Here is a 12741-nt window from a genome sequence, read left to right as displayed (position 1 = left end):
TCTCTCTCTCTCTCTCTCGTTGCCTCTCTGTGCATCTATTCTGTTCTTCTTCGCTGCCGTGCGTCCGCGTCCGCGCCACTGCGTGGACTGACGGAAAGGTAAGAGCGTAAGCGAGTCGTATTCCACAGCGAGAGAGAGGGAGAAGGAAAAGGGAAGGGGAAAAAAAGGAACGTTGGGACGAGGCGAGGGGGGGGAATAGTTTGCGGCAGCCTCGCAGAAGCGGCCGCGGCGTGGGGAGGAGGATGGCTTCGTCGGCGGATGCCCCCGTCCCTCTCGAGGTCTCCTTCGACATCCTGCAGCGCGTGCTGGACGAGGAGAGCCCGCTGCTGGCCCAGCTCTCCTACGTCGTCGCGCACCTGCACGACCCGATCCAGGAAAGCTGCGAGCTAAGCCCCGCGGCGCGGCAATCGCCGCCCGCCACAGGCAGCCACAGCGGCGGCGGGTCGAAGTCGGCCGCCATTTTGCGTTTTTCGCAGTACTGGGAGTTGTTTGCCAACATTTCCACCCTGCACGACGCGCACAGCACCCTCGTGGGTAAGCTGGAGGCGGTTGTGCGTCGCAGGGCCGAAATTCTCGAGGAGCATCAACTGCAGCGGCGGCCCCCCCAGGGGACTGCGAGCGACACCTCCACCGACGCCCCCTCCGTCTCCTCCACAGTCTGCCTGCCGGCGCAGGGGACGGGGGGGGCGGGCAGCATCCCCGACTTATTCTGCTCCGTCGCGATGCGGCACTTCATGGCGGAACACATGATGTACAGCCTGAACTACTCCCGTAACATTGCCCCGTGTGTGATGAAGCTGTGGCGGCTGTGGCGGTGCCGCTGCGACAAGCAAGCCAACGCCCGACTGAGCGCGTGGGATCGGCAGCAGCTGGATAGCCACATGCGGTTTCTGCGTTTTTTGTGGGACGCCTTTGGCAACGAGGCCGGCGTGCCCAGCGACCCACGCGTGATGTGTACGCGGCTTCCAGAGACAGACCCTGCGCGTCTGCAGCGGCGCCGCGCCGCGGGCGTCGCCACCAGCAGAAGCAGCAGCGGCTACAGTAAGCCCCTGGCGGCCTCCGCCGTCCTGCAGGAGGCCCCGCCGATCCCGCCGGACTGGCGCGGATTCGAAACGCTGCTCGTTCTTCTGGCCACCCCGCTCTCCTCGCTTCGCCGTTACCTGCACGTCGCTCGCTGCATCATCGAGTCCCAGTGCCTCCCCGCCCCTGTGCGCCAGCGGCTACAGAGAGACTTCATCGATGTGATGACGCATCGCCTAGCGGAGGAGCAGCGTCTCGTGCTTGACGAGGTGGCCCGGCAGGACGTCGCCCACATTATGTCCCTCATTGACCAGGCGGCAACCACCGTACTGTTCGAGGCGGACAGGGCGAAGCCCCCCCGCATCCACCCGTACGAGGACGGCGACCGCACACTCGTGCACTGCGGCCGCCTCGTCAAGCGGTTTCGGCGCGGCCGCCACGAGCGGCTCGTGTTCCTCTTTAGCGACTGGCTCTGCTACGTGGAGGAGCAGGCGTACGGTCGCATGCGGCTGCGCGCCTCCATCTCGCTCGAGGCGCTGCGGGTGGTTGAGCTCGACGACGCCGCCGACGTTGTGAACGGCTTTGACATTGTGACGAAGCAGCGGCGCCTCACCTTCTTCGCGCCGACGCAGGAGCAGAAGCAGCAGTGGGTGGACGCGCTCCGCAACACGGCGGAGGCGCACAACGTGAGGCTGCAGCAGTTGGCGGCGTCGCTGCGCCACGGCGGCGCCCGGCAGTCACACGCTGCGGAGGACGCCGCCCGTCAGACGCGCGCGACGGCCCCGTCCTTCTCGCACAACTCCCGCCTGCGCCGGCAGCAGCGAGCGGATCTTGCCCTGCAGCAGCGCTCCACAGCAGAGCCCACCGTCCTCGTCGCCGCCGCCGACGCAACGCCCTCCGCCGCGGCAGCGGTGGTGGCGATTGACTTGACGGAGAAGCCACGACCCAACAGCTTCGACTTCACGCATTGGGCGCAGCAGTTGGCCGACACCGTTCACAGGCGGGTGCGCAGCTCCTGCCTGCTCCCCTCCTCCTGGCGGCTGCCCTCCCCGCACGAGGCAAACACCGGCGAGGCGGAGGCCGTTGCGTTTGACGTCGATTCCAGCGGCAGCAGCAAAAACGCGAATGCTCCCTCCACGGCCGCCGCCGACGCTACTGCGTCTGCGTCTGCATCTGCCCGCGTGATGGAAGTCAGCGCGCCCGCGGCACTGCTCCCGGAGAACCCGCGGGTGCTGCCTAGAACCTCGGCGCCGCTTCTCTTCTCGGAGCGCTTCCAGGAGGGGAACTTTTCGCTCTCGTGCAGTCTTGACAAGTCCAACTCCTCCTTCACGGAGAACCTCTCAAGGAACGAGGGAAGGGAAGGGGCAGAGTCGGTTCGTTCGACGTTGCTCTCCGTTATTGCCGCGACCAAGAGCCAGCGAATCAATTTGGCAGGCGAAGACGAAGTGGTGCTGGACTTCGATGATTGAGTGGGTGGCACGCCGGCCGGCGGGTGCGGCCCCTCCGAGGAGTGTGGCAGCGATAGGGGCAGTTTGTGGGAGGCTGTTGCCGCAACCCCGGGGCTTTGCTGCGGATGCGAGTTTGGCTGTGTGATTTTGCGTGCTTGTATGTGTGTGTGTGTGAGAGAGCTTGGAGGGTGCTTGACTTTAGAATTTGTTCTTCTGCGTGGGTCTCCTTTTGCCTCCGACCCCTGCAGCGGACACGGGGCGGGCGCATACCTCTTCTCCCCGTTGCACCACCTCTCTGCAGGAACGACAGGCGGTGTCACTGCCAGCATTACCCGAAGGTAGGCAACGTCCCTAGGAGGGCAGGGACCGTCATTTGTGTGTGTTTGCGTGTGTTCCTTATTTTTGTTTTTTGTTTTGTTTTTTTTTCTTGCTTGCGGAGCTTTTCTGTGCGGCATGACGCCCGAGGCGGTTTTGTTGGGCGTGGCGCTGCTCATCATGGCGGTGGCGGCTTTCATTTACGTCATCATCATGGGGCCCTCGCGCTACCACCGTGACGGCGCGGTTGGGCGCATTTACCTGCGCCTGATAGACTGTCCTGCGGTCTGCTGCGGCTGTTTCTGCGGCGTCTTCTTCGGCTGCAGCTACACGCGCGGGCGGCAGAAATGGACGCGCTGCGCCGACCACACGCTGCGGGAGCGGAACTGGTTCATGGTGGCCTTCTACATTCTTCTAGTGTGGTCGGTGGAGCTGCTCTACCTCTTCGTGGCCCTTCCAGAGCTGCAGGCGTCGGTGTGGTCGAAGATTGTCTCCTGCGGCCTTGTGATGCTCTCCGAGGGCACGTACGGCCTGGCGGTCTTCAGCGACCCCGGCATCGTCACTTCGCGCGAGGAGGCGGAGGCGCAGCGCAGCGCCTTTGCGGCTCCGGCGCGGCCCACAGCGCACAGGCGGCAGCTGCAGGGCCGGGAGTCCAGCACGCGGCGTGACGCGGGCGAAAATAGTGCGGCTCCCGCGGCGAGCCGGCCGGGGTCGCGGCGGCGGGGAAGCAGGGGGCGGGAGTTCCTGCTCTCCCCCGAGGCCGAGGCTCGGCAGAACAGGAAGTACGTCTTGGACGGTATTCTCTACCCCATGGACGGTAGAAGCGTGGCGAGGAGCACCGCCGGGGGACTCCCATCCGCGCCGGCAGCGGAGGCGGAGGCGGAAGCAGCAGCCACGGGTTTGGAGTGCACCACGTGTCACGTGCCCCGCCCTAGTCGCAGTAAACACTGCCGGCTGTGCGACTTCTGCGTGCGCCGCTACGACCACCATTGCCCGTGGATCAACAACGACGTCGCCGAGGGCACGCATCGCTGGTTTCTCCTCTTCATTGTGTGTCATGCGGTTTCCTGCTTTTGGGCAGCGTGGGACCTGTACACCATCATGAAGACGTTTTTGATCCGAAACCACGCGTGGGGGTGGTCGATACGCCTCCACGACGGCCGCCGCTACCCGCTGCGGCTGGAGCACTACCTGGTCATCCTCGCGACGCACCAAACCATCGCCGTCTGCCTCTTTATGTTTGCCGTGCTGATTGGGCTGCTGCTGTGGGTGTTTTGGCTCTACCAGATGTCCTTTGTCTTCACCAACCTGACGCTGAACGACATGGGGAAGATCGACGACACCGTCGAGTTTGTCGCCTCGCTCCCCTCGCTGGACGCGGTGTACCGTGAGGCGCTAGGCGTGCGGCGGCGCCTGGAGGTCGTGGCGGCGCGGCCTCCCCGCAAGCTGCGGCAACTTGCGGCCCCCCCGCCGGAGGTTGTGCCGGGCAGCCGCGGCGACAAGTCCTACAGGAAGCGGGTGCAGAAGATGCTGTACGGCGACCTCAAGGGCATCTTCGACCGTGGGCTGTGGGGCAACGTGATGGAGGTGCTCTTCCCCTACAGCCCCGCGCGCGGGGCGGCGGCGGCGCGGCCAAGCGACGACGCCCCTTTTGCTGAGCGCTGCGGCAGCGACACGAGGAAGCGGGAGCCGAAACACGAAAAAAAAGAAACAGCAACGCGACGTTGCGGGCGCGGCGCCACTGCTAGCAGGAAGTAACTGGGGCATGGAGGCAACGGGAAAAAAGGGGGAGGAGGAAAGTACGAGTGTGGGTAAAGTATACGGTGATATATATATATATATATATATATATGTGGTGCGGCAATTTCCTCGGCTGTGGATGTGAAGTGGGTGAAGGTAGAGAGACTGCGGTGGGCAGCTGCGCTGCCGAGCCTGTGGGCCGACCGTGGGCGAGGAGGTCTTGTGCGGCTGCACTAACTGCTCTCCCATTCACACACAGCTACAGACGAATATCACCATGCATCTGTGTGCACATACGTTTAAGTAGATATACACGCAGATACTCTCTCTCTCTCACACACACACACTTCTGTATGCAGATATATATATATGTATGTATGCATGTATCTTGTCTCTGTCCATCTTCTGCTTCCCCCTTACTTTTGTAATACACGCATGTAATACACATGTGCGTTTTTCTCATTGTTTTATGGTGGTTTGCGTGGAGTACGAGAGGGTGCTCTTAGGAGAGAGAGCTTCAGCGTATGGAGACTGAGGAGCCAACAGGCGAGGCAACAGCGGAGCCGGACGAACCCCCTAACGCCACCACGTCAAGTATTGGGGACTCCGCAGGTTCGACGTCTTCCGGCACCCATGCTGCTTCTGCCACTATCGCCAATGTATGCTGCACCGGTCCTAGTCAGAGGGTGGCGCTGCGTCTCATGGCGTTTTCGGACTTTGTAATACCCGTTGGACCTTTTCTAGACATCGACGTCACCGTGCCGTTCCTTGTGGTGTTACCGCCGCAGGGTGAGAGTCTTGCGCGGGAGGCGGGACAAGGCGTGGCAGGTGCGGCGGTGCTAGACGCCGCGGAGCCGGCTTCCTCCTTTGGGGTGCCTCCAGAGCGGTTTCTCACGTGGCACGAGATGCGGCGGACCCTCGCGCTCTGCGGGGTGAAGCGCCACCACTGCCAGGACGCGCTGCGAAAGCTCTGGGCGTACCTACTCCTCCTGTGCTACGGCGCGGCGGCGGGGCGTGGCGCGTGTGGGAGGTGGCAGGCCCCCCCGCTGCCCGACCCGGGCGCCGGTGCAAACGGCGGCGTCGTGGGCGACTTTGCAGCGCTGGTGCGGTACGACGCGTTGCATGGCGTCCTGCGCTCCCTCCGTCGCCGCGGTGGCGGCGTTGACCGGAGGCACACGGTCGACTTTGCGGAGTTCGCCTCCGCTGCCGCCGCCTCCGCCTCGCGTGAGACGCTGGCGGGCACGGCGCAGGCAGCCGCACCCGCCGCCGGAAGGTACACGCTCGTGGTTGCCAAGCACACCTTCGACCGCTGCATCGCCGGGCTGCTCAGCCGCGAGCTGCGCGGGCAGCGCCTCACCGTGACGCCGCTGCCGCGCTGGACTGTGGCGCAGGCCATTGTGCAGGACCGCAGGCCACTCGTGGTGTTCTGCGGGGGGACCAGCGGCTGCGGCAAGAGCACGCTTTCCAGCCTTATTACCACGAACGTCTGCTTCCACACGCTCCTCTCCACCGACACGGTTCGTCAGTCCCTTCGCCGCACGCTACGCCGTGAGGAGTACCCGGAGTTGTTTGTCTCCACCTACGAGGCCCACCGAGCCAAGGAAGGCGGCGGTGGCCCTGCGGCAGCAGCTACGGGCGCGGGCACGTCGGAAACGGAAACGGTGGACCCGCACCCTGTTATTGCGGCCTATGAAAAGCAGTGCGAGGTGGTGTTGCGGGCCCTTGACGCCGTGCTCGAGAAATTTATCCGCCGCGGCCAGGCGGTGGTGGTGGAGGGCGTCCACCTGCTGGCGGCGTACATGCACCGCAAGTCGGCGGAGTTGCGGGCGCGTGGGGTGTTGTGTGTGCCGTTCCTCGTCTGCATTGCGAAGGAGCAGCGGCACGTGGAGCGGTTTTGCACCCGCGCCAAGTGCATGGCGCTTTCCCCGGAGCGAAACAAGTACGTCTCGCAGTTTCGCCACATCCGCCTCATTCAGCAGCACCTGCTTGACCAGGCGCACGCGCTGCAGATACGCGTGATAAACAACACCAACCTGGACCGCTCGCTTATGGAGGTTCACACGCACCTGCTGGACTGCATCGACCACGGCGTGGCCACCGCGTGGGACAGAAAGAGGACGGTCGCCGTGGGCGGCAGCGACGCTGCGGGGGCTGCCGACGCGTGTGCGGGGGCAGCACCAGCGGAGGCGGCGGCGGCGGCGGCGGAGCCTTGCGGGGGCGGCGACCGCCGCCACTACCCCTTTGCGGACCCGAGCATCAGTGGAAAGCGCATGCTTGCCCTGCTGCTCAAGTGGCGCAGCGAGAAGCAGAAACGCCGGGCAAACGATGCCGCCGCCAGTGGTGGGTTTCCCCTTGCAACGTCGATACTCGCGTCCACCAAAAGGGCCCAATCCGCGGAGCTGCTCACCCCCTTTCGCCTGCGGTTGCTCTGCAACTACTCGTGTTTGGGCGACGCACGCGGCGGCTCGCCTACGCGGGCCTGCGGAGGTGACGTGACAAGTCCTGGCGCGTGTGGCCCGGCGACTGGTGCGGGGGCCGCCCGGCGCCCGCGTCACGGCAGCCCGCCCATGCCGCTAAGACTGCCTTTTCCGCTGCCGCAGCGCGGCTTCTTCCTGCGGCGGCCAGAGCAGGGCACCGCCGCCCATGCGGAGCCGCGCCGAGGCCTCCCGTTACGGACACTCGCCGCGGCCGAGGAGTCCCCCTCCTTCGCCGCGGCTGGCCAGCGAAGGAAGGCGTTTCGTTCCGCCAGCGCGGATGCTGCCGGGGAGGCCGTTGACGACGTCCGCGCACGGCCGCGGGGCAACAAACAGCGTGGTTCCCTGCCGCGGTGGTGGAACACGCCCGCTGGGAACGAGGCGGCGGCGGAAGAGGAGGAGGAGGAGGAACGGGGGGAGGGCAGCTGCTGTGAGCTCCCGTCTCTGATGGGAAGCTGATGCGGCGTAAATAGCAATAATAGTTGCGGCCGCGCCGGGTATTGTCGGTGCTCCCCCCTGCTCAGTGAAGCGTCGGGGTTGGGGCGGACGGTCGCGGGTGAAGCGCAAAGAGGAATAAAGAAAAGGGGGGAAAAAAAAAGAAAAGAACGCTCTCCCTCTCGCTTGTATCATCATCCCCACAACACCGCCATGTGGGGGGGACGCGGCCACAAGCGCCGTCCCTAACCACTTCGCTACGCGCACATATATATTTGCCGCGCCGACGACTGGCGCCGTCGCGACTTCCTTCTGGGGTTGGGGCGGGATAGGCGGCGCGATTTGTGTGTTTTTGTCTTTCTTTTTTTTTTAATTCGTTGCTTTCGCTTTAGTACATCTTCGTTCTCTGGTGCGAGTGAGTGTAGTCTCTGCCGAGCAGGGAGGGCGGCCCCGCGATGCAGAGCGTGCTTTTTTTTCTTTTTTCTTTGCTGCCTCCTCCAGCAGGGGGGCGAATGGGGGCCCTGGCGCGCCTGCAACGCGGCACCACCCTCACCGTGTCATCTCTCTGCTTGCTTGCCCCTTCGCTGCTTGCGCGTGCGTGTCGGGGAGGGACGGTAGTGGCGGCGGACACACACACAAATGGGCGACAACGAGACCCCCGCGACTCCGGCGTGGCAGGAGCGCCGCCGGCCTCACGCTGCGAAGCGGCAGCAGTGCGAAAAGGAGTTTGCGGCGCATAAGCGGCAGGTGATGATGAATCTTTCTAGCAACGCGTGCGACCACAGCCCCAAGGGCGGCGTGGACCGCAAGTGCCTCCCCCTCATGCAGCTCTTGAACACCGATGACGATTACGTAACGACGAGCAGTTGCTCGGGCCGCATCGCACTCTTCCACAGTGTCGCTGTTCCGGAGGATCGTGCGGGTGCGGAGCCGGCGGCGGTGAAGCGCGGCGACAAGGACGCACTGGGGTGGCTGTTGGTCAAACACGACACCCTCACAGGGCGCGAGATCGAGCTCCTGGTGCACGCCCTGTGCGACGGTGCGGAAGCGGGCGCCGGCGCTGCACCGGCGGAGGCGCAGGACGAGGAAGGGCGGCAACAGGCGGGCGAGTTGGGCGGGGTTTGGGTGCGGGAGGGGGTGCTGCGGCCCGCCGCCCTCCCCGCCTTTGGCATGGTCGCGCTGAAGATGGAGCCCTTCGTGATGCACGTCGAGTGCCGCACGATGGAGGGCGCGAAGCGGTTGTTGTCTGCCGCCGCGGCCGACGCCGGATTCCGCAACAGCGGGGTGACGCCGCCCGGGAAGAAAATCATGTGCGGGATCCGACACGCCCCCGGACTGGGGCTCGATGTCCCGCTCGTAATGGACGGCGTGAACTACGTGACGGGCCAGCACGCCTACGTGCGGCGCCTCTTGCAGGTGGCAAACACGAAGATGCAAGGCAACGACGTGCGGCTGCGCCGGCTGGAGGCTGCTGTTGCCGCCCGCCTTGCCGAGCGAGGCGAAAGGGAGCTTTGAGAAAAACGAAACAAAGGCGGGGCGGGGGGAGGGAGTGCGGCAAAAATGCCTTGCATAATAACAACAACGGACAAAGTCCCATCTACGTGTGCGTGCATTGCCGCTCCGTGTGGCTACGGTTGTTTGTTTCCTTGTCGGCGTGCATGGTGGCTCTGCGTTTCTGTGGCGCCCTCTCTTTGCCTCACCCCTCTCTACTCATGTGCGTGTATCGCCTCTTTCTTTTTCTTCACACCTCGCGCCTGCGCCCCATGGCTGCCGGGCTCGGCCCGACCTCATTCGGCGGCGGTGTTGTTTTGTTTGTTTGTTTTTGTTGTTGTTGTTTTTTTTTTGCGTAGAACGAGAGTAAACGGAGAAGGACGCGGACGCGCCGGCCGGTGCGGCAAAGTTATGACCTCCACTGACAGCGGCAACAACAACAACAACAACGGCGGGAGCCCCGCGCCCTCGGAGGAGGCGATCGTGCGGCGCTACCAACAACTCCGGCAGGAGTGCCTCTCCCTCGTCTCGCGGATTTCGGAGCTGGAGAACGAGCTGCACGAGCACAAGCTTGTGGCGGAGGCGCTGCGGCCGCTGAACGGGGACCGCCGCTGCCACCGCCTCGTCGGCGGCGCCCTCGTCGAGCGCACCGTGGCGGAGATTTTGCCCGAGCTCGACGGCAACGTGAAGGGCATCCAGGAGGCGCTGGAGCAGCTCAACAAGATCCTCGCGGAGAAGCAGGCCGCGATGGAGGAGTACGCCAGAAAGCACGGCGTGACGGTGGTCCAGCAGCACGGGCAGAACCCCGGCGGCGACCAGCGCGGCGGCACCGCAGCAAAGCCCGAGGGCGCAGAACAGCGGGGCGTGCTGGTGTGATGGTCCGCGGTGACGGCTGGCGTGGCCTCCCCTCTCTGACTATCTAGGACCCGCTGGAGGACGCATTCGACGTGCCGCTTAAGTCCGGGAAGGGAGCGGGGGGAAGCAGCGTGGCTGGACTGAGAGAGAAAAAGGAAGAAAAAAAAGAAGAAGAATACATACCATGACATTTTATGCTAACTTCTCTGCCCGATGCCGTGTTTACCGTGGCAGCTGCTATGTGCTGGGCTGGTAACAAAAAAAAACCGGGCCACACAAACTGCAGTGGGTGCTGCGGGTGTCAGTCGCGTCCTTTTCCTTCTCTGTTCCTCCCCCTCTCACTTCTTTTCTTCTTTTCTTTTTCGTTTGTTTTCAACTTGTCGTTGCCGTGCTGCGGGTCTGGGGTCTACCGCGCCTTTGCGTGTTTGCCGTTGCCTGAGGCGCGAGTCGCATGCAGGTGGAGGATGCCGCCGCGGCGCCCCCGATTGCGCTGATCCGGTGGTGGTTTGGCAAGACGGAGGAGGAGCGACGTGGGTTTCTGCAGAGCCCGACGACGTCGGCGAAGGCGCGTCAGAACATTCCGCTGGTTGAGGCCTACGCGCGGCGGCACTGCTACTTTGTCGCCTGTGAGACAAACTTGGATGTCTGTCCGCTGCCGTCCCTGTCGCCCGTGCTGCAAACAACTTCGCGGCGGCGTGGGTACGGCGTCTGGCTGCCCTGCGCCGCCCACGGCGAGGGGACGTACGGGGGCAGGTACGCCGCGGCTGCCCAGCGAGAGAAGCGGCGCGCGGCGGCGCATCGCGTCTTTGAGGAAATATCCGCACGCACGGCGGTGGCCTTGGGCGACTACGTCCCGCGGCTCGGCCCGGCGGCGCCGGAGGAGGAGGGCCGCCACGGTCGCGCGGCCCGCATGATGGTGGCGGCGCTGCTGGAGGCCTCCGTGGCGGCGCTCTACCGTCTTGGCCTCACCGACGCCCTGGAAGCGATCGAGCAGGCCACGGCGCAGGATGGGGCGAGCAGCGCGGGGGAACACGAAACAGGCGGCGGCGGCGTTGTGCCGAAGCCTGTTGGGGTGCGCCGGGCGGAGGCGCACAGCTGCCTGGGCGTGTGGATGCTGCTGCTGGCCGCGCCGGGCGGCAAGCGCCTGCGGGGCGCGGAGGACACCGCTGCTTTGCAGCAGCCCCAGCCCGCACCGCAGCAGCGGCAGTGGCCGCACGACGCGAAGGTGAACTGTTGGCAGCTCCTGCGGGAGCGCATGGCCCCCGCCTCCGCGGAGGAGCCGGAGCGCGCGGGCACCGCTGCGAAGGAGGACGAGGCGGCGGCGATGGTTCCCCACTCGGAGCCACGCATCACGATTACGCTGGCGGACATGCGGTTTGGTATCGCCAAGGCCTTGAAGAATCGAGGCGGGCGGACGACGTGAACTCTGCGCGGCCTAATCGCCGCGGGACTCCCATCCTTGCCTCTCGAAACTCCTTGCGTTGTATACATATACTTGTTGTTGTTTCTTTGTATTGCTGTCTTTGCGGTGAGGGACAACCTCCGCCGTGGCGGCCCACGTTGTTTGATGCCCCCGTGTCCTTTCTTTTTGCTGCCACTCTCGGTTGCAACTTGCCGTGCGGCGCGGGATAGCTTCGTCCACCGCGCAGAGAAAGAAGGAGAAAAAGGAAAAGGCATCTCTCAAATTTCCCCGGAGGCTTCGAATGACAACCGCCGCGGCCGCGGGGTCGGAAACGGCGATTGCGTGCGTTTGCACGATGGGCACCCCGGAGTGCGACGACGAGCTTTGCCTCTTCCTGCGCTGCCTGCGGGTGCACCACCCGGACCTTCCCGTCGTCGTGGGGTGCACCGCCGCCATGCTGACGGCGGGGGAGGCGACGCGCAGTAGGGCCTACGCCGGATTCCGCGACGACGGCCGCATCGAGTGGATACCCTGCCTGGACCCCTACGCCCCCATCGACCGCGGCACCATGGAGCGGCAGCGCGGCGTGTGGTACCCCGCACGCCACACCGACTTTATGATGGAGAAGGCGAATCTCATGGAGCACGCCCTGGCGCGCCGAGCCGCGCACAGCGCGGAGGCGGTCCTCTTTCTCGACTGCGACGTCGTTCTCCTAGACGAACTTCCGCGACTTCCGCGCGGCACGGAGGTGGCGCTCTCCCCGCACCGAATTTCGCGCAAGGACGAGGCCCTTTTCGGTCGCTACAACGGCGGGTATGTGGCGGCCGCCTCCCCGCTGGTTCTGCACGAGTGGCGGCGCGCGACGCGGCACTCGCGGTATTTTGACCAGGCCTCCCTGGAGTGCGTCGCGCGGAGGTTCGCCCCGGCTCTGTACGAGGTCCCCCCGCAGCACAACTACGGGTACTGGCGCCTCTTTCAGCCCCGGCGCGGGGACCCGCGGCAGGAGGCGCGAAAGTTCACCACGCAGCCCGTCGGCGCGCGCGGCGAGTGGGCGCTCTGCTACGAGGGCAAGCCGCTCGGCTCCATTCACACCCACCTCCTCCGCCCCGCCGACCCCCGCACGCGGGACGTTGCGGCGTTCAACGGCCTCATGAAAAAATGGATCCTGCGGTGCACGCGCGGCGCGCCGCGTTCCAATGCAGCTGCGCTCTGCACCGGCGCCGTGGCGGCGGCGGCGGGAAATAGTCGCTACGAACGGTGCTTCGGGCCCTCGCTTCTCGCAAATGAAACGCGCTGAGCCAAACGTCGTCCCGCTCGGCCGCTTGTGCGCGGTAGGGGGGGAAGAACCAACCGGGAAAAGTGCTCCCAACAGGGGTCGAACCTGTGACCTTGGGCTTATTAGACCCACGCTCTAACCGACTGAGCTATGAGAGCCATGCCGGAAGGCATCGTGCGGTGGGACATGCTACTTTGGGTTCTTGTTTTTCGCCTTTCGCCTTTCTTCGCTTTGCTTTTTATATTCCTTTGTGTGTCCCTCCATTTTTTTCCTGTTTTCTCCTCT

At 64.8% G+C, this 12741-nt stretch overlaps 7 protein-coding genes and 1 non-coding gene across 8 annotated transcripts, besides 10 other annotated features; 7 read left to right on the top strand and 1 right to left on the bottom strand.

Moving 5' to 3' along the window:
* Positions 1–29: a sequence feature (GA-rich).
* Positions 30–138: 109 nt separating this feature from the next.
* Positions 139–170: a microsatellite.
* A 72-nt stretch (positions 171–242) lies between these two features.
* On the top strand, positions 243–2489 carry Tco025E_03805 (uncharacterized protein; the record flags this gene model as incomplete). The annotated part of the gene is made up of 1 exon (XM_029370722.1): positions 243–2489. The coding sequence occupies one exon, from the start codon at positions 243–245 to the stop codon at positions 2487–2489; it is 2247 nt and encodes a 748-aa protein (XP_029229178.1).
* Positions 2490–2606: 117 nt separating this feature from the next.
* Positions 2607–2642: a microsatellite.
* A 222-nt stretch (positions 2643–2864) lies between these two features.
* Positions 2865–2897: a sequence feature (A-rich).
* Positions 2898–2921: 24 nt separating this feature from the next.
* On the top strand, positions 2922–4541 carry Tco025E_03804 (putative Zinc finger DHHC domain containing transmembrane protein; the record flags this gene model as incomplete). Its single annotated transcript, XM_029370721.1, has 1 exon — positions 2922–4541. The coding sequence occupies one exon, from the start codon at positions 2922–2924 to the stop codon at positions 4539–4541; it is 1620 nt and encodes a 539-aa protein (XP_029229177.1).
* Positions 4542–4609: 68 nt separating this feature from the next.
* Positions 4610–4635: a microsatellite.
* A 238-nt stretch (positions 4636–4873) lies between these two features.
* Positions 4874–4910: a microsatellite.
* A 137-nt stretch (positions 4911–5047) lies between these two features.
* Tco025E_03803 (uncharacterized protein) lies at positions 5048–7456 on the top strand (the record flags this gene model as incomplete). Its single annotated transcript, XM_029370720.1, has 1 exon — positions 5048–7456. One exon carries the CDS (start codon positions 5048–5050, stop codon positions 7454–7456), a length of 2409 nt encoding a protein of 802 aa, XP_029229176.1.
* Positions 7457–7572: 116 nt separating this feature from the next.
* Positions 7573–7603: a microsatellite.
* Positions 7604–8071: 468 nt separating this feature from the next.
* On the top strand, positions 8072–8947 carry Tco025E_03802 (tRNA wybutosine-synthesizing protein 3; the record flags this gene model as incomplete). The annotated part of the gene is made up of 1 exon (XM_029370719.1): positions 8072–8947. The coding sequence occupies one exon, from the start codon at positions 8072–8074 to the stop codon at positions 8945–8947; it is 876 nt and encodes a 291-aa protein (XP_029229175.1).
* Positions 8948–9235: 288 nt separating this feature from the next.
* Positions 9236–9276: a sequence feature (A-rich).
* Positions 9277–9334: 58 nt separating this feature from the next.
* On the top strand, positions 9335–9799 carry Tco025E_03801 (prefoldin subunit 2; the record flags this gene model as incomplete). The annotated part of the gene is made up of 1 exon (XM_029370718.1): positions 9335–9799. One exon carries the CDS (start codon positions 9335–9337, stop codon positions 9797–9799), a length of 465 nt encoding a protein of 154 aa, XP_029229174.1.
* A 122-nt stretch (positions 9800–9921) lies between these two features.
* Positions 9922–9954: a microsatellite.
* Positions 9955–10088: 134 nt separating this feature from the next.
* Positions 10089–10146: a sequence feature (A-rich).
* Positions 10147–10229: 83 nt separating this feature from the next.
* On the top strand, positions 10230–11201 carry Tco025E_03800 (uncharacterized protein; the record flags this gene model as incomplete). The annotated part of the gene is made up of 1 exon (XM_029370717.1): positions 10230–11201. The coding sequence occupies one exon, from the start codon at positions 10230–10232 to the stop codon at positions 11199–11201; it is 972 nt and encodes a 323-aa protein (XP_029229173.1).
* Positions 11202–11481: 280 nt separating this feature from the next.
* Tco025E_03799 (uncharacterized protein) lies at positions 11482–12477 on the top strand (the record flags this gene model as incomplete). The annotated part of the gene is made up of 1 exon (XM_029370716.1): positions 11482–12477. One exon carries the CDS (start codon positions 11482–11484, stop codon positions 12475–12477), a length of 996 nt encoding a protein of 331 aa, XP_029229172.1.
* Positions 12478–12540: 63 nt separating this feature from the next.
* Tco025E_03798 lies at positions 12541–12614 on the bottom strand. The gene has a single exon. It is a non-coding gene; the product is annotated as a tRNA-Ile (tRNA).
* Positions 12615–12741: the final 127 nt, after the last annotated feature.

This window comes from Trypanosoma conorhini (assembly GCF_003719485.1).
Source record: "Trypanosoma conorhini strain 025E chromosome Unknown Tco_14.4_contig_00180, whole genome shotgun sequence".
In the NCBI taxonomy this organism is placed as follows: Eukaryota; Euglenozoa; class Kinetoplastea; order Trypanosomatida; family Trypanosomatidae; genus Trypanosoma; species Trypanosoma conorhini.
The sequence above is the reverse complement of the archived record's forward strand: the minus strand, read 5'-3'. Positions and strand labels throughout refer to the sequence as shown.